This window comes from Grammomys surdaster, unplaced genomic scaffold, assembly GCF_004785775.1.
Source record: "Grammomys surdaster isolate TR1022 unplaced genomic scaffold, NIH_TR_1.0 335, whole genome shotgun sequence".
In the NCBI taxonomy this organism is placed as follows: Eukaryota; Metazoa; Chordata; class Mammalia; order Rodentia; family Muridae; genus Grammomys; species Grammomys surdaster.
In genome coordinates this window covers 677,955-701,984 of record NW_021604754.1, presented here as the reverse complement: position 1 = coordinate 701,984, position 24,030 = coordinate 677,955, and the positions used below count along the sequence as shown (strand labels likewise).

General features: G+C 38.4%; 1 protein-coding gene across 1 annotated transcript in view; it reads left to right on the top strand.

Annotated features, from left to right (window-relative positions):
• Cftr (cystic fibrosis transmembrane conductance regulator) overlaps positions 1–18,178 on the top strand; it is a 165,651-nt gene extending 147,473 nt beyond the window's left edge. The window contains exons 23-27 of the mRNA XM_028778439.1: positions 1,945–2,100; positions 9,574–9,663; positions 14,356–14,528; positions 15,095–15,200; positions 16,244–18,178. Coding sequence (XP_028634272.1) covers positions 1,945–2,100; positions 9,574–9,663; positions 14,356–14,528; positions 15,095–15,200; positions 16,244–16,444 — 726 coding nt within the window. The 3' untranslated portion in view covers positions 16,445–18,178. The remainder of the gene's footprint in view (positions 1–1,944; positions 2,101–9,573; positions 9,664–14,355; positions 14,529–15,094; positions 15,201–16,243) is intronic.
• The last annotated feature ends 5,852 nt before the right edge of the window (positions 18,179–24,030 follow it).

Here is a 24,030-nt window from a genome sequence, read left to right as displayed (position 1 = left end):
TCATTTATCCCTACTAGGCACCTTCTACCAACTATTCTGTAGATGAACTTAGCTCTCTTCCATCTGTCCACTTTCACTTTCTTTTTTTATCCTATACATCACTTGCACTGACCTCTTCTGATTTCTTATTTAACTAATTTAACACTGCAGTGTTGAAAAAATCATAACGTGGTGAATGAATATGTGTATGACATGGGCTAGCACAGAGATGGAAGCATGCAGTGTGGAATTCTTCCAGATTTTAAAATTAAGATTTTATCTAGTCATTGAATAAAATTATTGTATTATTTATATATAAGATACAATAATATGTCTGCTGATTCATTTGCTCACCTATCTGACTATCTTTCAGTCAATCTCAGTAAGTATTTATTGAGCACCTTTTGTAAGCCAAGTACACATGGGTCCATTTATTTCTTCATTCTTCCAGCCATCTATTTTCCCACCCTTCCACCCTCCAATCTAATCAATCCGCTAATCCAAGTATTTATTATGTAAGTACACCATTATCACAGGTGGAGAAACTGAAAAAAAAAAAACAAAAATAGGTAAACTATGCAACCTTCGTTGAATTTATATTCATTGTGTAAATACAAGAAGAAGAAAATAAATCATTACAAAATTCTTCTTCATAACATTTGCTTATTTTCCCAAGAACAATGAATTATAAAAATTACCTTGTAGAGCTCTTTGATGGTTAGGAAGGCAATTATTCTTGTCACTATTCTTTACCAGCTTATCACAAAGGCTTACATTATTGCCAAGTAATTTACCCAGTAACTTATTATTTTCATTGGTTGTGGCCCATACCATGGTTTGAGTTTATAAGTTATTGTTAGCCTACAATGAAATAAGTATAGAATCTGTAAATATTTACAAATTCATTTTATAATCTATTTAAAGTACTGATTTGCAGTGTATTAAAAACATTTTTTCACCAATCATATATGTAAAGAACACTTGTCAAAAAGACCATTTTCTCCCTAAAGAGGTCAAAAATAGGAAATAAAGGGGCAATGGGAACAGCATGAAACAAATTTAAGTGTTGCATATATACAGCAGTTTATTCTGTGATCAATTAGTTATTGCAAGGCACTGAGCTTCTATCAGAACAAAGAATGTGAGCTTTGAGGGCTGCTGGCCTACTGACCTACTCTAATGGGAGGTAGCCTTAATCTCATGCTGTGCTCTTGCAGCTGTGGTCTTTGGATAGTGAGAAAAGTTTCTTTAGTATCCTTTTTGATTCTTGGAGTTTCCTCCTTGCCAGAAGATTCATATGCTAGCATTTGATTCGAACGTTGCTGAGGAACAGAGTGATCTTGACTCTCTGCTTAACCCACATTCTGTGGGAATATATACTTTACTGAACATGCCCTTATTTTATCATGAGGCCTGAACTTGACACTGCTCAGTTTCTTAAGGGCAGAATCCATCCTCCTCCTCAAGGCTGGGGACCAATCCCTCGACATACTGGATAACTGTTGCTCCACCAATAAGGAAAAAACTATAGTCCAGGGACAGTAGCTAATGTTAGCTCTATTTTGAGTCTGTTTTCAAGTTTGTATCCATGTTCAGAAATACAGCAGGCAGCAGGTCCCTGCTTCTCGTGTGAGCCCAGCCATAGAGCTGATGGGCATCAAGATATGCTATTTTTACTTTTCCTTGACTTAAAATGGACACTTTCTCCCTTTTAGTAAAAGTCAATGGTCAATGAAACCTGAATTGGGAATACAGTCCTGTATGGCCAGTTTCTAATTTCAGTTCTAGATTATGATGAGTTCCAGATCAGTTCCAGATAATGAGAGTTGGCAGTGTGTAAAAATGCTGAAGTGACGAGATGACAAGAGAAATAATCCCACTGCTCTCAGTTGAAGAGCAGTACTGAGTGGATATGCAGGATGCTATCCTTAGTACAGGAGTAATTCCAATGCTTTTTCCTCCTAGGTGGGGCTCTTAGGAAGAACTGGCTCAGGAAAAAGTACTTTGCTGTCAGCATTTTTACGATTGCTGAACATTAAAGGTGATATACAGATCGATGGTGTCTCATGGGATTCAGTGACCTTACATGAATGGAGGAAAGCTTTCGGAGTGATAACACAGGTGAGCACAGAAATGTAAAAAGCAATACAAGCTAGCATTTTTATCATCATTTGACATACTCAAGAAATTCATATCACTCTGTAAAGTATATTTGGTGGGTCCTACCATCTCATCTACTGTGTAAGAAAAATGTAGCATATGGAATGAAAGTTCTCCCAAAGTTTGGCATTCTGTGTGATATGTATTTCTTGAAGTGTTTTGATAGTGTTTTTCTGAAGTGCAATCTATAGCAGCAGCCTGAGTCATTCCTTGTGACTGACTTCATAGTACTGCTTCAGACTTGATCTCCAAGTAAGTGATAGCAGCCCAAGGATAAATGCTTTGCAAGATGTGGAAGATGCTTCTGAGATCACAAGCTCTCGGAAGCGGGACAAAGTAGAATTGGAAATTGAAGTGCAGTGATTTTTTTTTTCCTTTGGAATTTGAATAGGAATAACCATGTCAGATCAGTCTAGATTCTTATAAAGGTCAGTTTTTGATTCAGGTAGTACGGCATCTCTAACTTCGCCACTTAGTGCTATTCTGTATGTGTAGCTGCACGTGCTTTCTATGTAGAGGAGAAACAGCAATGGTTGCTGCCAACATGACCCAAATGTGAACCAAGAGCTGCTGTTACTAAGACAGAAGACAGAAGAATTGCAGTATTTGTGCTGGTGTTTGCCTTTTTCTCTGAGACTTTTCCTCCTTTTGTTCTGCTAAGCACTGCATCCAATCCATTAAGATGGCTCTTTGAAACACTTCTGTATTTTTAACACAAAATTAACATTCCGGGAGTATCACCAGATAGACCAACTACAAAACCAGACCAAGAAAATGCTTGTGTTTCTTGATAAATGATCTTCACAGAACATTTGCTCCTTTCAAGTGGTGAGACAATAGACACTGTAACCACCAAACTGATGCTTTCAATTTGTTTCCATAGTGTGCCGTTTTCCCAGATGCTTCATCCTGGCTGAAGCTGTGGAAACACTGTGTGTTCCTCAAGAACACAAAAAGGGTTGTCAGATACTCTAAAAATAAAGAAACACTAGGAATACAAGATTCCTGAGGCCATAGCAATAGGCGAGTAAAAATTCTGAAGACCGTGGAAGAGAGTGTGGTTGTCTGAGAAGCGAAGCGCTGCTCTTGAACTTGCCTAAGTCCTGTGCTCCATTTTAACTAAAGCAGTAGAGGCTTTGCCTTTGTGGCCCTTGTTCGTATACACCTGCGCACTAGAAAAGTCAATCTTGAAAAGTTTGTTCCTCTTGCTCTTCATTGTAGCTGCTACACAATAGAAGGGCTCTGTCCTCTTGCTAGTTCTGCTTCAGAACTTACTTATGCCAGACACAAAGGACAATGCATCAGGCCAGAGTTGGGAAAGTCTGTCCTGCCTTTCTGTTTAAATGACTCTTCAGACTTGCCTCTATTCATTTCTGCTCTTTTATGAATTCAAGGCTTACATTTGAAAAAAAATGAAAAAGTGTGTTCAGAAATGCTTATAAGGGGCATATAGCTGCTTTTCTCATTGTCTCAAGAACATCAGCCAGCATGGTTAACATGTCTCAATGACAATTTTTGAGTGTCATGTGAAACCTAAGAAAGAAAGAAAAGAAAGTCCTCGTATGTCTAAACGAAGGGTTACTTTGCTTTTTCTATCTTTTCTTGGAAAGTGAGAATTACAGCATGCTTTTCTTTTCCTCAAGTTTGATCTTTAGAAAAATACAAAGAAGGAGAAAAGCAAATATCCAAGGAAAACTAGTCTGCTTTTTCATCTTTTCTTTTCTCCTCTGTCTCCTTTAACAAGGATGTACTTCAGAAGGTCATTCTCACACTGAGCTAGTATAATGTTCAAGGTTCATTGGCCACTGGTTTTCAGATACATGAAACAGGTACTTTGAAAAGCATACCCTCTCTTATACAGGGAATCTGAAACATTAGCTGTAAAGTCACAAGGTCCCATTGGTTTGGGCAGTTCTTAACAGTTTTTTTTCCTCCTTTCATAGTTTAATAACTACATACCAATCTCCAAATGCATGCAACCCAGAATTCAGACAGAGCCTCTTTCGTTTGTTCTGTCTTGGCTGTGAGTTCTAAGTCAAGAAGAGGAGGCAGTGAAGCTAAGAGATGATAACTTACTGACTTAGACAGCTAGAGTACCAAGATGAAACTATTCACTGACTGTGGACCTAGTTAAGCAGATACTTAATGAAAAACAATTATTGTAAAGCTTTAGTTACAAATTTGGAAGACAGTAAGCTCTTCTGAGTAAAGGACTGGAGCTTTTTAATTGGTTTATTATTATTGTATGTGGCGTGTGTGTGAGAGGAGGTGGGTGTATCTGTCATGTCATGGCTCACTTGGAGAGGTCAGAACACAACCTTCAGGAACAAGGTCTCTCCTCCCAGCATGGAATTTGGGCACTGGATTCAGGTCATCAGGATTGTGTGGCAAGTGTACGTTATCCACTGAGCCATCTCCCTGGTTCCATTTCTTAATGGTTTGTAAATACTCAGCATCCATTTTCACCACAGAAGGTCATTCTCACCACTGACAGAGTTGAGGCATCTTTTGTTTTGAAAGAGATCAAATAGCATGTTTAGATATAAACAATGATATTGGTGGTGACAGCTGAGAATTCACTATATAAAATTATTATATCTTGTATGTATGGTTATAATATCACAGACTTTTTAGTTATGTCAAATGTAGAGGTACTACTTGTTATTGATCTGCCAGAGACGTTCCAGTCCAACCTGCAAACTTATCATGAGAAATGCAAAATGATGCTCATTGTCATATGGCAGAAATTAAAAACAGAAAAAGTAAGGCCAAAGGGAGTGGCTGAGAATCAGTTATTACCATAGCTGTCTGTCAAGCAGTGGGCTAGTGAGAGAGTATATAGGCAGTGAGAAATGTCCAGACCCCAAGCTAGCTACCACCCCTGCCAGCACATCTGTGCCCTTCCTTTCCTGCTGTTTTATTTTCTTGTTTTCTCTCTGATGCATCTGTTTCTTTGTTTTTTGGGTGGGTTTTTTTTTTTTTTTTTTGCCTGCCTTAACACAAATGCTCTGCTTTGACTGCTCAAACACAGATGGGATCTCAAACTTTGCTTATGTATTTCTGCTTGTATTTCTAATATGTCTCATTTTCAAACTATCTGCATTTCTTCTTTTTTTACACAAGATTTAAACAGAATGATCAGAAATTGGAAGCAGAGTTACAAAAAAGAAGGTTAGAAATTCTTAGTAAAACACTTCTCTTCTGAATTTTTCCCTCTGTTGTAAGACATGTAACATAACACCTTGGATGAGAGGAATTCATAAGTCTTTGTTCTATTCTGAATCACTAAATGTTGCTGTCTCTCACATGTGTGGTTCTTTCAGCATTTGGCCCCTAATCTGTCTAATCTTAGGACATTTGTATAATTTCTCTGTGTCTTAGTTTTCTCATTTGTGAAATGGTATAGTAATAATAACAATTATTTGTACTTTTGGGTAATTGAATGAAAAGTATTTGAACTCGTCCTTCCCACATTGTTTGGTCATTATTCTGTTATCTTAGTTATTATTTTTAATTCATTGGGGGAGGGGAGTCATGTCTCCTTTGTTTTGCAACTGGACTGAGAGTATGTTCTGTAAGTATGAATAAATGAGTTTGCACAATTTCACAAAGAAAGTTGTAATGAACATACATCATAGAGTGTCATAAAGTTTATAAGTTTAGAAAGATTGGGTACATGGAGTTCTAGGCAGGAAGACTGTGAACAATCAGAAGGCTAGGTCAGTATGAAGGATAAAGGGAGAAGGGTCAGAGGAAATCACGGTATGGAGGGTATTAGAAGTCATGGCATGATCCAGTAGGAAGGGAATGGAGAAGGTTTGGTGGCACATTTGTATATACATGATGGACTCTCAAATGATCATACTGTGATGTGGTTAATTAGAACTTACTGAGGTAGACAGTTGGACAGGATGTTAGAATTCAAGGGAGGGCAGAAAAATAACAGTCATGTCTGATTTTCAAATAAATACAGCACAATTTAGCTATTTATTTCTGAGCCTAAAATTTGAAACCTTTGATTTATATGCTTTGATTAGAAAACATTTTTATGTATCTTTGGAAAAGTTTATTCTAAAATTTTAGAGTATAAAAACTGCTATGAAGCACTCTGAATTTCTAGCAAACTGAACTTTATCCTACATTCAGTCTTTTGTATTTAAATAAATGGCATATACACTGATAGTATAGCAATCTGTATTTGTTACAAACTGCTAATAGTTCTCAGTAGAAATATGTCATTCATAATTTTCTAGTTGATAGATGCTCTTTAAAGCAAAACAAACATTAATTTTAAACATTCTAATGCAACCTGAGAATCTTCATGGTGCATACTGGGATGGATGTGGTGTCAGGAACTGCTGCAGAGATGGTCAGAGAGATTTCAACCACTGTCAATGTTTATGAGTATTTGGGCTGCATTTCAAGGGAACTATTCATGTTGTATACATACATACATACATACATACATACATACATACATACATACATAAGCAGGGACAGTCACTTCTATTAATCTACTTTATATTGAATGCAATCACCACAGAAGCTGGATTACATTTGTTTTCATTTGACATCTAGTACTATAAAGCATATTACCTGTTACAGCACTGTATGATCAGCCATGGGAAGTCCATGTAGGTTCAGCCACTTCCACAGAGTTGCGGAGTGAAGGCAGCAGCTGCAGGGAGAAGATGGGACATATGGGGAACAATAATGATCTCTTTATTCTGCTTAGAGTCTCAAGAACTGCTCATTATACCATACATGACATTAAGTAAATATCAAATATTTGCTTTCCCTAACTGACATATTAGTGAGTAGTTTCTTACAAGGCCAAGAGGGGATCCCTGGATTTGAAAGCTTCAGGTGCATGTTTTTTATTGGTGCACAACAGATCTGAGAGTTCCATGTTGGCCAAAACATTCCACTTTCCAGGTCCTTCATTTTGAATTTGTAAACCAGAGAGAAGGGGTTTAGGTTGACCTTCAAAGATCTTTCAGTTATGCAGAGGGGTTTGTGGATGATTAAACAGCTTAGGAAATAGAAGTAAGACATCTGCTGGCACAATGAAGGCAAGCGACTGCCAGATAATCTTTGAATTAAAAGAATGGAATGTCTGATTGATGGTATACAATTGAATTCTAGCTGAACCAGTTTGTTTAGTTGATTTTTCTTTAAAAGTGGGTATGTAGTTCACTCTTTTTTACTAGACATGAAATTATGAACAAAAGCCTGCAAGATTTCTGAGTTGTAATAAATCTACCACACGTAAAGTTTATATATTCCTAACAGATAGCCTTTTTCCTTCATAATTTTGAATATGTATCTGTTTAAAATAAATTAGTTAAAACATCATAAATCTAGAGAACTAATGTATGTTATAGACTGTTATGAATAAAAGTTAGATAATTTCTGAAGCAGCCATAAGGAATCTTCACATATTTATTGGGTTGTCAGTGTTATACTTCTGACATAAATAGAGGTGGATGCTCACAGCAAACCATTGAACTGGGGTTCATGGGGTTCCCAATGGAGGAGTGGGAGAGAAGACTGAAGGAGCAGAAAGGGTTGTGGCCCCATGGGGAGAGCAACAATACCAATCAACCAGAGCTCCCAGGGTCTAAACCACCATGTGTGGGAGCACATAGGGAGGGACCCATGACTCCAGCTGTATATGTAGGAGAGGATAGCCTTGTCGAGCATAGGTGGGAGAAGATGTCCTTGGTCCTGTGAAGGCAGGATGCCCCAGTGTGGGGGACTTTGAGGGTGGGGAGGTGGGAGTGGGTGGATGGGTGGGGACACATCCTAATAGAAGTAGGAGGAGGGGGTATGGGATAGGGAGTTTCTGGGAGGGGGGTAAATGGGTAAAGGTGATAACATCTGAAATGTAAATAAAATAGCTAATAAGAAAAATTGAAAAAAAAAAGATGTGCATGCATTTTTGCCAACTGAACAACATCCTCACCACCTAAACTTGGTGCCAAGGAATCAAAGTATAAGAAATAATTTGGGGAGCTTGTTTGGTTTGAGGTAAAGAACAGTGGCCCTAGGAAATGAAACTCAATTTGAAACATGAAGGATAGAGATGGCCATGTGAAGATCAGGGAGGAGAGGATTTCTAGCTGGGAAAAAAAATTAGGTGGAGAAGCTAAAAAAAAGTGTGTGTGGTTAGGATAGAGTGAAGTGGAAAGGAGCCCTAAGATCTGGTGGCCATCGTAAGGATATTGTACCCTTAGTGAAGGGGAAGTCATGGCCATTTTACATGAATTGTTTGGGTGTATTGTAAGAGAAGCAAGAGTATAAAGAAGGAAATCAATTTAGGAAGCTCTTCCAGTGACACAAAAAGGGCTAATGATAGTTTGGAGTATTCAGTGGAAACAGAAATTGAGAAAGAAATTGATTTGATATATAGTTTGAGGATAATAAAAATGACCGATGGCTCATTTTTAGGCAAACTGAGGGGGAAAATGATTCATGAGTGACTCTTGGTTCCTGACATTCATGGAGCTGGAGATGCAGAGAAGACAGAAATAGGGTGACATTTCTCTGCTTTACAAAGCATGGGAATGAAAGAGACTGGGTTCCTGTTTGCAACCATACCTACCTAGCCGGCACCAAACTACCAACAGATCTTTGCAGGGCCCAATCCCATTAGCAAATGTCTGTTTTGAAGACAAAACACCTTGTGCATTCCTTTCAGTCTTCCAGGATAATGACATTATCCTGTTTGTCCCAAGTAAATATTTTTGTTTTGTATTTCAACTAAATTTATACCTCTTTCAAAGTTACAGAGAGGCAACCAAAATAATAAAAGTAAAGAAAGTTATTTTAGGCATTCACATAATTTTTTGGCAGTCTTCTGTGTGTACAGAGGACTAAATATTATTTTAAAAATATTACTTATTACCTGAGATCTCTCAAGACAGTGGTTTGTTCTTAAGCACATGATCCACTTAAGTGGAAGTGTTACTACAAGTGGAGCATCTTGACGATGGTCTTGCTGTGCTGTTTCTCCACCAGAGCATCTGCCTCTCTTCCCCAGCACACATGCCCTTGAACAAATGGATGCTCTATGATCATCACTTATATGTTTCTAAGTTGTTCTTCTTTCAGCTTCTCTCTGTTCATAGAAGTAAGAAGATGTATAAAGGAATAGTAGTACAAGCAGAGACTCAATTCTCCCCAGAGTACAGTGGCCTCAATTTTCTTATTCCCAAGGGCATTGAAATGAGAAAAAATATCCAAAAGGAGGTTTAGGTGTTGCTATATTTTTCTTTAAAGTGATATAAAGCATATATAGAACAGTATTATCTAGCTAATGAATACATGGATGCTTATTTGTTTCATTTCTTACTTGAAATATTTTAGAATAAAGAGGAAAACATTAAAAGATGTATAGTTTATTTATACTTATAATTTTCTTTATCATTGCAGAAAGTATTTATCTTTTCTGGAACATTCAGACAAAACCTGGATCCCAATGGAAAATGGAGAGATGAAGAAATATGGAAAGTTGCAGATGAAGTAAGGATGATAAATAAGTTTTAAAGAGGTAGATCATACACACAAATGTGGTTGCCATGGATGATAGGCAGTTTTACACATCTACCTGTGTGCGCATGTATGAATGAAAGAATACGTGTATGCACGCCGTATAGCCCAGTGCTCTAATTGACTGGCACAACTGTGTTCTGAATTTGACTCATCTTCCTTTCATAGGTGTCGCCCCTTACCATATAGTCTGTTCATGGTGCTTTACTAAAGTTCTGTTGACTCAGTGGCTCATAGATGAGCTATGTTTCTCTCACTATTTTGGAGACTGAGAAGGCCAAGGTCAAGGAGCCATCAGACAGTATTTATTATCTGCTAAGGCTCTACTTCCTGTCACTTCCGAGGTGTGTTTCTTGCTGTGCTTCACTCAGTATAAGTGGTCAGTGCGCGCTGTGGAGGTTTCTTTCATCACAGTGTTAATCCCATCCATGGGGTACTCAGACTCTATGACCTAATCACACACATTTTACTGTACCTACCTTGGGCAGTAAGATGTTAACATGAGTTTCTGAAGATATGTGGACATAGAAATCCCTCTTTTATTCCTCTCCAAAGTCATGTCTTTTTCTTATGAAAATATATTACTTCATTTCAACAATCCCCAAAGTCTTAACACATTCTGGTATCAGTTTACAACTAGAATTCACAAAGTCTCAACTCAGCAGCTCAATGAAGCTTCAGGCTTTAGGTTTTTCATGTTGGCATTCCACAATTTCCTGCACTTTGTCCACTGTCGCTCACTCTCTTGCTGTTCGCTCTTCTGCCTCCCACCCCCAACAGATCTTGGACAAAGGAGTGCTAAATGTTAACCCCTTGGGTAACCAACCTTAACCTTCTAATAAAATGCACTGAGATTAACTGTTTTTCATTATCAGGGTTTCCTTATTACCCAGAAAATACAAGGTTTTTAAAGAAAACATTAACTAAATTGCTAGTGATACACTGTAAGATCCTTGATGTACTTTTACAGAGTTAACTGTAAGAATACAATGTGCTGGGAGAGAACTTAGGAAAGAAGGGATTAAGTTTTATAAAACTCACAGGTATTGCCAAGTCTCTATAAAATTTCAGAAAAGTGAGATCATAAACTCATTTAAAATGTTAGGAGATATGCTTAGAAGACTTTAGATTCCAGAACAATAGAGGTAGTCACGTGGCTAAATTTTGTCTACCAGTCCGTCTTTAGATGTACCTCTTCATTGATCCTCTTTTTAAGTCTATCTTCATAAAGATGCTGCTGCTGTGCTAACATTAATGTCCCATGGTTTGAATGAGAATGAGAGTAACAAGTTTTTGCTGAAGAGACCACAAAGCAACACAGGTGCCAACCCCTGGCTTACAGCTGCAGAAAGGAGATTTAGGTTAAAAGACACAAATCCTAGGCCTTAATCCTATATGGTTGTTGATCCAATATAGGGAAACAGGAACACATTGGGGTGTGTCAGCCTACTAAGACACTGGGACAAAAGTCTAACCTGCCTGCCCTGGTTCACATCAGCTCCTTACCCTGTGTGGCTCTGGAGAACTTTCTAAACCCTTCATCTTTAGCCTGCACATCACCCCTCCCCGTGCCTCTGCTGGAAAGGGTTCCTGTTTAAAGAATCTTTGTGATTTGGTCTTTGCTGCTCTACTCTCAGTGCCCCCAACATGTCCTGTGATTCCACTGCTGTGAATTTTAATTGTATTTAAAGCACAGAGTGCTGCTCTCTGTTCTATGGTAAGGGTTGAGGTGGTTGTTTCTGTTTTTCACCTGCTGGTCCTGGGAAACCCTTGCAGTCCACTAATCCTGCTCCACCTCACCATTCAAGCTTTCCTCCACACATCGTGTTGTTCTGAAACCCATCCTGACCTCTTAGCTACTCTGTATCTCCTATGAGACTATAAATTCACCAGGATTATGGAATCATGCCCTGCTCTTTGATGTGCCTGCAGTAGTTGGAGCCATGGATTGTGGTTGATAAATACTGTTTGAATTATTTGAATAAGTAAAGAATTTCTTTGTCATGTAGAATGTGTCATGAAAATATCCTCATACTTGATGCACAACCTCATACTTGATGCACAATAGGGATTACCACCTTCATTTCAGTAAATGAATGGCCTTGCTAAGATCTCTGGTGAATTCCAAAAAGAACTGCAGCTCTGACTTGGGACCCTCTGCTGTTTCAGCCGCACTAAGCTGTGTGTTCTTAGCACCTTGACCCTGGTTCTTAGAATGTGGGGATGCTTTGTTTGTTTGTTTGTTTGTGTTTGCTTGTTAGATTATTTTTTAAATTTATCATCTTTCCACACTAATAGTCAAGTTAACTGTTGTAGAAACAATTTAAATAGCAGAAACAGTGGTCTTTTAGGTGGGAAATTTCCCTGGGAAGTTTTCAGAATGGGAATAAAAGGAGCTGAGGGTATTCCTTTTTAAATTGACCACTAGTGATTATAGGCAAAGCACAATCCACCATTTTTCACTTTTGAAAAAACTGTCATACAAAACAAAAATCCTAGAAATACTTCTGAATAGTTTGATATAGAGTACTGATTTATCTAAACATAAACTTCATAATCTGACAGGTGGTCATAGAATCTTAAAGATTTATAGAGTACAGAATATAATTTCTCTGCTAAAACTAACACGAATTCATTCATCCTTGAGTTTTAATGCTTAAAGACTGTTTTGTTTGTCTACAGCATTGGAGGATCATAGTACATTTTTAATGAATGACTGAAAGGAAGAGGAATGAATGAATGAATGAATGAATGAATGTGTTGAGGCTGAGAGTGTTCCTAACTGAAGAACACATATTTAGCGTCAAGAAATGTATGGTCTAACAGAGGAAACATACACAATTCTAACAATACAGGATGGCTGGATGTCCTGTGTTTAGGCGGGGATATTTAAAAGGACAAACCCTGAGAATGTTGAGCTGTATAAAAAAATCAAAAATTGATGCTTCTAGACACAATAGTAGGTGTGGGGGGAGAGGGAGGGAGAGGTCAGGATGTTCTGTGTGCCACATGAAAACAATTGCATTTTATTCTTCCAGGAAAAGAACTACTACAGGATATAATACAGAGAATTGATCCAATATCAAACCTGCATTTTAGGGAGATCTCTTAAATATTTCTGTAACATATTGACAATTGGACTCACTGACACTTGTGATATGATGCTTAAGAAATGACAGAAAGCCAGACAAGGATTGGCGTGCCAGAACTGACAGAAAAACAGGTTTCAGAAACACCTGGGAGAACTGCTAGGCTGGAAATAGGCATTTAAAACCATTAGCTTAAACATACACATTGATACCATGTAAATAACCAACATCTAGAGACAGGAGGTGAGTAGGCATTGGTGTAGAAGCCTAATATGCATGGGACAAAGCCTAATATGCATGGGACAAAGCCTAATATGCATGGGACAAAGCCTAATATGCACGGGACAAAGACATCAGGCAGTCTTCCTTGTCTAATATGCTACACTACTATCTCAGAAACCTTTTAAACCTTAGCGAGTTTACACAAAAGGTAGTTTTAACAAGCCATATGTTTGAATTTCCATAATGAGCACAAGAGTCTGGCATAAACAGTGATGTGAGCTACTTCTGAATTCATCTCCAAGATCATGAGATCTTTCTGAAGGCCTTATCTTAATCTAACTACGTTATAGCTATATGGGTGTTTATCTTACCTGCACATACAAAATTCCAGGTTCTTGAAGAGCAAGAAACAATCCTATCTGTATTTCTTTAGCTCTTATACACTTAGTGGTTCTGAATAGCAAAGAAGACATAAAGTACATGTATTTGAATAAGTAACAACCACCAAGACATCTATAATTATGCCTTAATTTTGACAGAATGCTTTTTTGTTCTTTTTATTAAACCCCCTTTAAATTTTCAGTTTAAAAATATAAGCCATTAATTCTAAAAGAATCTTCATATTCTACCCTAACAATAAGTGCCTTTAAATTTTAGTTGTGCTCCATTTTTAACTAAGTAACTTCTTACTTCATGATAAAGTTATCAGTTTCTCAGATTTTATAAGTGAAGGAGATAAGTATTAGGATGTCATGTAGTTTTTAAAGCTTCATCAGCTAATTTTCATGATATTTCTCATCCCATATTACAGATAGAAGATGAACATGTCATGTCATGTCTTCTTCCCTTTCTACTCTTGAATCCTTTGCCATTGGTTATAATGGAATGAGTAACCGTGTTCTGTATCTGTTATCTTTAAAGCACATATTGAATTGTATTGCAATTGTGTGTATATATACATATATACACAATTTATATATAAATTATATATATATACACACACACACACACACACACACACACACACACACATACATACAATTTGACAGGAGCAGGTACGACAGGAGCAGGTATAGTTGTTTATCACTGCCTGTTAGGGAACATGACACTTACCAGGTGAACACTGAATGGTTTTTTAATGAAGTGTAGGGCTGAAAGAAGTCCTCTATTCTGTGTAGAGCTACCAATATTACTGTCAGATTTTGTTTAATAAAACTAAGTAGGAGTTGGGAGTTGAAGAGGATGATGTGAAATATATTCTGTCCAAACTCATGTCTACCTTTAGAATGCCAGCCTCTTGAGTGATTTTAGTTATGCCCCTTCTAAGCACAGTGTTTTTCTTTATTTTCGACAGGTTGGACTCAAGTCTGTGATAGAGCAGTTTCCTGGGCAGCTCAACTTTACCCTCGTGGATGGAGGTTATGTGCTAAGCCATGGCCACAAGCAGTTAATGTGCTTGGCCCGATCTGTTCTCAGTAAGGCCAAGATCATACTGCTTGACGAGCCCAGTGCCCATCTAGACCCCATGTAAGTTCCAGAAATCCCGTTAGATAATAGTGCAATAGAAGTAGAGTCATTGAAGTCACCTCATATTGATACAAATTCCCATTCAGCTACCATGCCTACAAATAGGGGGTACAAAACAGTTTTCCAGGGGAAATTCACTATTTAACAAGAGCACAAGTACTTATTTTTTTTTAACAAGAGCTCTGTTTTCCCCTCCTGACTGGAATCTGGAATTTATAAAACTCTTCAACCTCATTAACACATAATAAAACACTTAGTTAGGTATGCACACTCTTACAGCTTCCCTCTGTGTCCTAAATGCATTAATAGCACAAAATAAATAACTGATGCTGAATCTACATAAAATGTAGTTTCATTTTTATGACACTTTTAAACATTTGCCTTATTAGTTTGTTAAATACTTAGAATGGTTTAAAAGAATGATTGTAGCTAATTCTCTAACAACAATATGCTAAAAGTATTTTTTAAGTAAAGAACTAAGTCCATGGAATACTATACATATTGTCAAAGATAAAGGCAGAAAATTCACCCATAATGTTTTATGTGTTATTTTCTTACTTTGCTAGAACATACCAAGTAATTCGACGAGTTCTAAAACAAGCCTTCGCTGGTTGCACAGTAATCCTCTGTGAACATAGGATAGAAGCAATGTTGGATTGTCAGCGATTTTTGGTGAGTCTTTTAACAATCTTTCACAACTAGATTTGCATACCCCTTTCTTCATACATATGTCACATATCTACCACCTATCCTTAGTCTCTTTCCCTTGGACTTGAGCTATGAAGTGATGGTGAAATTTAGCACACCTCCTCTGGTAGCATATTGCTAAATGACACTGACACTGTAGACAAGGTATCTATGCTTTCAGATCTTTGTATGGGAGCAAGTCACAAAATGTACTATTGGAATAAAAGTCTGTCTGTTTCTTTCAGTAACTAAACCTCCCATGGGGAAGATATGGATGGGCCTTACCATTAGTGGTTTAATGTAGTAGGAGAGAAGCCTCTTCCATCATCCCCATTACTACTGGAACTTGGTGTAGTGTCCCTGTCAGACACCTTCTCATTTTTTTCCCCCAAAATGTCACAGCTCCTGTTTATACATGGGAAGTTCCAAGGATTATGTAACATTTTCACTTTCCCAAGACTTTTGAATATTCTGGAGGAAAATGCTGTTTTTAGTGAAGCATTGTTGTTCCTATAGTCCTTGTCCAGTTCCAAGTGCCTAGAGAGTAGACGAATCTCTTGTTCTGTGGTGGTCAAGTTCAGGGACTAGGTAAGGAGCTCTACTCTCTGACCTGAGGCTTACAAGAAGTTTAACATGCACTGAAGGCATTTTTCTCAGTCGCAGCTCGCCAGTTTGGAATTGGTAGGCCTCAGACCCAGGTGTGAGGAAGCTCCAAGTTAATGGTACTCTATGTACAGCTCAGTTTGAGAGTACATAAGATGTGGGCCATGGCTTGTTCTGCTTTCCAAAGCTCCTTCAGTTGCTCAGCTGTACTCTGAAGGAGGGCAACACCTGATAATACATGAATTTTTCAAATCCCTATCGCTGCTTTGCCAACTAATTTCCCAGATGTAAAAGTTAAGTGAAAAGTACAAGGCTCTGAATCCTGTGTTTTCTTTGGACTTTTATTCTTCTTTGGACATGGGTCAGTTTCTATGAGCACTGGCCTGCTCTTCACTCTGAGGTCTCACTAATGACCTTTTCCCTAGGTCATTGAAGAGGGCAATGTCTGGCAGTACGATTCCCTTCAGGCACTTCTGAGCGAGAAGAGTATTTTCCAGCAGGCCATTAGCTCCTCAGAAAAGATGAAGCTCTTCCAGGGCCGCCACTCCAGCAAGCAGAAGCCTCGGCCACAAATTACTGCTCTGAAAGAGGAGACAGAAGAAGAAGTTCAAGAAACCCGTCTCTAGTGCTGGGATACTGGGGAAGCTGCTCAGTGTACTGAGTCCATTCCCAGAACCAATGCAAAATGAAAAAGCCAGGCATTCCCCATGCTTCTAACCCCAGTTCTGGGGACACAGAGGCAGGTGGATCCCAGGAGCTCTGTGGCAAGTGATCCTAGCCCACAAAGAGAGTTCCAGACCAGGCACCTGAGGGACAATACCTGTGGATATCCTTTGGCTTCCACATGCAAGTACATACACACACGCATGCACATTAATGGACATACACACAGAAAAGCAAAGAAGGAAAGAGGGAAGAAAAGAGTCAGTGCACATGAATGCAAAGCGATCATGTACGGAGTCTGCTCATGGACTTGGAGGAAGTGAACCCCACTACCTGTGCCTTTGAAAGCAGGGGGAAGCCTGCAACTTGCTTTTTAAGAGACGGTTTTGGAAGAAAAATCAAAACTGTTCGTATGGGTATGGGTAACTGACCTTCTAGCAGTAGTCAGATTGTTTGAAAGGTACTTCAGATACTTGATGATGACCACTTGTGCATTGCAAGTCAGATTTTTCTAAACACATTTGCCCCCTAGTAGTAGCTAGAGAGGCAGCTAGCTATGTCAGCCAGGTTAGTTGTTGAGCTTACTATTCAGTGCAGCTAGTTAATTTGCATTATTGAAGAGCTGAAATGATAGTGCTTAGATACAGGACGAAGTAGAGAAAACTAAAAACAGTTATGTAGTCCATAGCCCAACTTTTTTCCGTCCAAGATATTTGGGTACACAGCTGTATTTCCTTCTATACATTATCTGTCCCATTCCAAACAAGTATTAGAATACTATAATACTATACTGGGTGGTATTGAAAGATGCCCCAGTCAACATCTGGTGATCAAGTAACCCATCAGGATTAAGAATATCCAGATCTTGGAAATTAAGATTAAGACCATACAGCTAAACATTCTTATTATCAAACTGTATCCTTGAGCTAAGAAAAGAACTGTTACAGTCCCATGAAGGGGCCAGGATAATTTCTTTGATATAGAAATTGACACACTTATGTTCCCAAGAAGCAACAGATCTTTAAGACTTCTGAAGGAAAAGAAGGTTGTGTTAGTGCAAACTAGTGCAGCACACTGCCAGGTCCAGGAGTTAACATTTGACAGGCCATGGGTAGATGCCCGTGGAAATGTGCAGTGTATGTTCCTGTGCTTTCAGCTAGCTGTGTGTACTTCAGACTGTCTCCGCAGAGTTGTTGTGGAGACACTCTGAAAAAGATTTAATTGTGAATTAGTTTTATATGCTTTGTTTTATAATTTGTGATGCAAATGAAATTTTCTCTGGGAAATATTTATTTTAGTAATAATGTTTCAAACTCATATATAACAATGTTGTATTTTAAGAATGATTACATAATGACTTATATTTGTATAAAATAATTTTTATATTTGAAATGCTGACTTTTTATAGCACTAGTTATTTTAAAACAGTGGGAGTGAGGAGTACAGGGATGATAAGGGCCATTCACCATGGTGTGAAGCACTGAGACTGATGGAAATCTTGTACCCATCTGTGTGGTTCTCAGACAACACATGCTCCCTTTTAATGCAGCTTTGAAGAAGATGGCACCAAAAGTTAAGATGGTCCCCTGATGCGAACATCAGCTTCTGAACTGCAAACTAAGACTTAGAGGAATGTATTATATTTATTACTGTAATAGAATATCATGTGTCAATAAAATCCTTTTATTTGTGTGGAACTCATCTGTTTTCAGATCCGTTCATTGGGATCTCTAGCTCTGGAATCCCTAGCTCTAGTCTATGATTCTTCCTTTTAGATATAATCTCTTTGAGAATCTCAGTTGAATTAGAGTACAAGTCACCAAGTTGGGTCTTTAAATTTCAGTAAAATATTTATATGTTTACAACTTTCATCATTTTAAAGAATAATTCAATAGTATTTTATAAATCCACATAACTGTAATTATCACTACTATTAACTATTCATTCCTGGTTGAAGTTTTTTTTTCTTTCATCCTGAAAAACTATCTTTATCCATTAGACAGTGACTCTTTTCTCTCCCACCCATGAATCCATGAGTTCCACTTTTGGTCTATGATTTTGAGTGTGCCTAATAGGAATGCAATCTCAATATTAGTTTTTTCTTAGCTTCTTTTGCTTAACATGATGTCTTGGATACTCATCCACATTATATCATGCCTCAGAATTTTCTTCCTAGTCAAGACTAATCATGTATGTGTGGTGTGTGTGTGTGTGTGTGTGAATATTTATAATATATAATGTAATAGATAATATTTTGCATATCATTTCATCTACAAATGGGCTCAGGTTAATTCTACATTTATATGGCAAATACTTCTGTTAACATGAATGTACAAACATAGCTTCACAACTCAGTATATTTTAATGGTTTTTATATTAAATAGAGGCATTGAGAACACAAAAGATTTATAAATAAATAAATAATGGGTTACTTTTTTTTTTTTTACAACCAATGAGTCTACAGGAGCATGTCATTATTACCAAAGATAATGGTTGAGATAATGACTCAACCTGTGGGTCGCAATCTCTTATGAATGATTTTTATTTCATAGGGAACACATATCAGATATCCTGCCGATCCTATTCATTATAATTTGTAACAGCAGCAAAATTATTGTTATGAAAATAATTTTATGGTTGGGGTCACCACAACGTGAGGACCTTTATTAAAGGTTACAGCATTAGGAAGGCTGAGAACCTTTGGACTGACAAGATTTTTTTGTCAACTTGATACAAGATAGCATTATCTAGGAAGGGGAACCTCAGTTTAGAAAAAGTCCCTCCAATAGGTTGACTGTAGGCAGGTCTGTGGTTCATTTTCTTGATTGAGGATTGATGTGGGAGGATCTAACTCACTGTGAGCTACAACACCCGGACTGGTAGTCCTGGATGGCATAAGAAATTGGACTGACCAAGGATGAGGAACAAGCCAACAAGCATCTCCTCCACAGCCTCTGTTTCAGTTCCTGCTTTGAGTCCCTCAAGGATGGACTATAAAATGTACGCTGAAATAAACACTTTCCTTCCCAAGTTGCTCTTAGTCAATGTTTTATTATAAGAATAGAAATCTACCCAGCACAATATACAACAGAGCTCATTCTTGATGGGGTGCTCTACTGGCTGGTTCTGTGTGTCAACTTTACACAAGCTGGAGCTATCACAGAGAAAGGAGCCTCTCCTGAGGAAATGCCTCCAGGAGATCCAGCTTTAAGGCATTTTCTCAATTAGTGATCAAGGGGGAAAGGGCCTAGCCCATTGTGGGTGGGGCCATCCCTGGGCTTAGTAGTCGTGGGTTCTATAAGAAAGCAAGCTGAGCAAGCCAGCGGAAGCAAGCCATTAAGCAGCATTCCTCCATGGCTTCTGCATCAGCTCCTGCCTCCAAGTTCCTACCCTGTGTGAGTTCCTGTCCTGACTTCATTTGGTGATGAACAGCAATGTGGAAGTGTGAGCTGAATAAACCCTCTCCTCTTCGACCTGCTTCTTCGTCATGACATTTTGTGCAGGACTAGAAAACCTGACTAAGACAGGTACTGTTCAAGAGTTTTGGCTAATGTGTAATGAGATATGTAGCCATCACACTGGCTGTTTTCTATGCCCTGTATCGTGAGAGTTCTCTTGTGTCCTCACTATGCTTTGCCACTCCCACCCAATACCTGGTAGCTGCTGGTGTCTTCTTGCTTTAGAATTTGTCTTTCTGAGATATGATGATAGCATTGAGCTACATGTAATCCTTTAAGGCTGAATTCTTTCACTTAGGAATAAGCACTATTTCTCCATGTGGTTTTATGGCTTGATGGCCCATTGATTTTTGTTGTGGAATAACATGTCCTTTCCTGGATATATTGAAGTTTATTCACCTACTTAAGGACATTATGCTTTTCCTTGGTTCATTCTTGTTCATTGTGACAATCTTGAATAAAGCTGCTAAGACGATAGGAAGAGAAAGTTTGGGAGGGGAGGAGAGAAGACTAGGATGAGGGAAAAGAGGAAGATAATAGAGAAGGAAAAGTACTATAAAAGAAAAAAGATGAGAGGCAAGAGGAGACATGAGACTTGAGAGGGAGGAGAGCAGAGAGATAGAGAGGAAAAAGTCAAAGGCATCAAGGATGGACCCTGGGAGGACAAACTAAAAGGAGACATTTGGAATATAGCAAGAGCTGAGGTGGATGTCCTGTGGCACTAGACAAGCTCAAAGACCTTCATTCACCTTAGCGCCTACCTTAGCACCATGAAAGATGCAGTGTCTCATTTTGTATGGATAATTTCATAACCTTTTAAAAAGAGACAAAACCCCTGCCCCTCCTAAAATATAAAATATAAAATATTTAAGCTCGTAGTACCCATTTCCAAAGAGAAAGAGTGAAGTACTCTGAAGTCTGTACTTGAAATCTATCTGGAAGTGTTTCCTTGTTTGTTTTGGGTTTCTCCCCTGTCCCAAGGTGAAGTGCTGAGAACCTTTATTTCCTCTGTGGCTGACTACATTTTGGAGGACCTGGACCTTTGTGCCAACATTGAAGGCTGGCTTCTTGGTTTCCTTTTGGATTTTCCTTGCTTTCATTTGAAGCTTGGGTTTGCTTTCTGTGTTCCCTACATATCTTATTCAGTGTCATCAAGGTCAAGCTTCAGGTCTCACTGTGGTGGAGGGAGCAGACATTTTGATTGCTGTACTTCTTTAGATCTCGGAGCTAAGTGTATATATGAATAGAGTGCCATGAGACGACACTGTGTAAACAGTAGACACCCAGAAAACCATGCCCTCTATGTTTTCTCCATTTGAGTATTTTGTAATTTTTTTTGGAAATATTTGTGGACCTAAATAAAACCAAGCTACACTATTAAAAAAAAAAAAAACTTGTCATGTCCGTGAATAAGAGATAGAAATACAGAGAAAGAAACTGTCTGTTGGTGAAACATTGAGTTACTCAAGGGTCCTTTAATAGATGAAGGGCTTAGAATGAGACAAGAATTGAATGACTTAACACAAGTAGTGAGAAGCAACCAAAGCTTCCATCGGGCTGGAAGATATCTGTGAAAAAGGAGTAATAACATGAGGGCCTGAAATTTGAAAACCAACTTTCAAGTTTACAGTAAGGCTGTAAAGCATGTTTTTTAAAATCCACGTAGGTTTTGTAACTGAGCAGTCTGCAATCCTCATGCCTCAGTGGGTCCTAATATGTGGTGTCTGTCTCACTTGAGAACTTATATGAAGTTCACATTCTTGGGTCCTAGCCTGACTGACAGAATGAGAAACTTTGATGGTATGGGCAGTGATGTGTGCTAGCTCCTTCCCAGTGCTGTCAGTGTCTACCCTCAAGTGCAAGAAAAGATTTGATGCAAAGGAGTGAAGATCAAAATGAGGCTTCGAGAGTTAGGGAGTGGGTGTGAGAACCATCCAGTCTTAAGATCATTGGTCCGTGGGGATGAAGAAATCCAATCTAAGGCAAGATGGAGACTCTCCCTCTGCACTAAGGAGAAGCAGTTCTTCTTTGAGTGAGGAAAGAAGAACAATAAAAAGAATCTTAGATCACAGAGTAAGGAAACAGCCAGTTCCCACATGAGTATCTGCTGCCTCCTGGATGGACGAAGTCAACTAGAAGCTTCCATCATCCCATCAGGAGTGTTAGTGCTCTGACTTTGTTGTCCTAAGTAAAGTCTAAAGAGTGGAACTGTCCACCTTTTCCATCCCTTCAGGTGCTCATGTTCATCTTTCGTCATGTGCATTGTTCAGGATTGTTTTCTTCACAGTATTCATCCCTTGTTCATCATACAATGTTCCACTGTAGTTTTTGTAACTTCGTCTGAGTCTACTGTGTCTGAGATGCATGCACCTGCTCACACTTTCTTCTGGTAAGTGTAAGCATAGTATAATCCTAAGCAATCCTTTATGAACCTGTATGTGGTTTCAAAGTGTGTTTGTTACTTGGGAAGATCACAGAACTGAAGCGGATGCTTGATTTACAGTTAAAATCCATCATTCTGAGGATATTTGGGTGACTGACATTTAACATGATTATTAATATAGTTGAATTAATATCTACCACATTTGTTTCTGTTTTCTGCTTATGACTTCTCTTTCTCATCTTTTTATTCTTTTGGCCTTTAGAGGTTATGCTGAGCATTTTATATTTTTTCCGTTGCTGTCCCCCCTTAACAGAGGAATTATATTGTTTCTTATTAACATTCTAAAATTGTTGCTCTAGACTTCACAAGCATGTAATCCATGTCAACTGAAGCACTGTGCCGGTGGTGTGAGTTCCTTACAGTGGTTAGAAGTGCTTGCCATGCAAGCATGGAGTGCTGAGTTTGGATTCCCACCACCCACATAAAAAGCCGGGTAGGTTTTTCCGGAGCTATAGTCTCTGCACTAGGGAGGTGGAGATAGGGGTATCCCTGGAGAATGCTGGGTTTAAGTGAAGAACCTGTCTCAATAAAAAGTGGAAAGTGAATGAGGAAGACACATGATGTTGACCTCTGTCAACAGGCCTCGACCTGCACACATTCACACACAAATGTGTATATGCAGCACCCCCAAATATTTCTAATTCCTCTTCCTGTAGCTATTTCCATTGTTGTCATTCATCTTGTTAATACATAAACATATGTACATATGGACTTACACATATGAATACACAATGCTTTTAAAAATGGGGGGGGGAGTAAAAGTTCTTGTTTTGCCTTCAACATTCATTCTCTGATGGGTTTCTCCTTTATAATGTAAATGAAGTTCTGACCTTTATCACTTTCCTTCCCTTTAAAGAATGTCTTTTATTTAACACATTTTGCAAGACAAGCATATTCTGTGTTCTCTCAAGTTGTTTGACCAAAGTTTCATTTCTTCTTGACTTTTAAAGTACTATTGCACAGGGTACAGAAAACCACTGTGCATATGGTATGGAGGTTTATCTCCCTCTATAAGATGTTACCCTCTCTTTTGGCTGGAATGGTTTCTGAGAAGTCAGGTGTAAACCTGTCTGTGCTTCTTCATAGATTCGGGAGTTCTTTTTGTTGTTGTTTTTGTTTGTTTATCCTTTGGAGTCTTTCAAGTTTGTGTTTTAACATTGACTTTCAGTGGTTCCACTATAATACGCTTGTGTATAGTTAGGGAGATTTTTTTTTTAGAATAGTGTTTATCCTGCTTTATGTTATCTGAAACTCTTGGATTTGTGGTTTGCTATCTAACATGAATTTGAGGATCTTTTTAATCATTATTAAACTTCAAGGAGACCTCTTTTTTCTCTTTTATACTCCTACCATGCATAAATTATACTTTTAAAAAATCTGTCTCGGGAGAGGGACAAAGAGATCCAGCAAAACCTCAAGTCCATCTTTGGGATTTGGAAGGGAAATCAAAGGTTAAATAGAGGATGTGCACATCTAAGCAATCCTAGTCGAGGTATGGTTCCACCTACCACAGAGCCATCCCAGTCTCAGCCTGTATGGAGAGCTGACAAAAACCCTGTGAAGTCTCTTGATGGGAAACATGGTCCTTATTGCTGGCTTCCTTCAGGAGATTCCTGGGGAAATTTCTGTTTCCTTGGAGTCTGTTTCA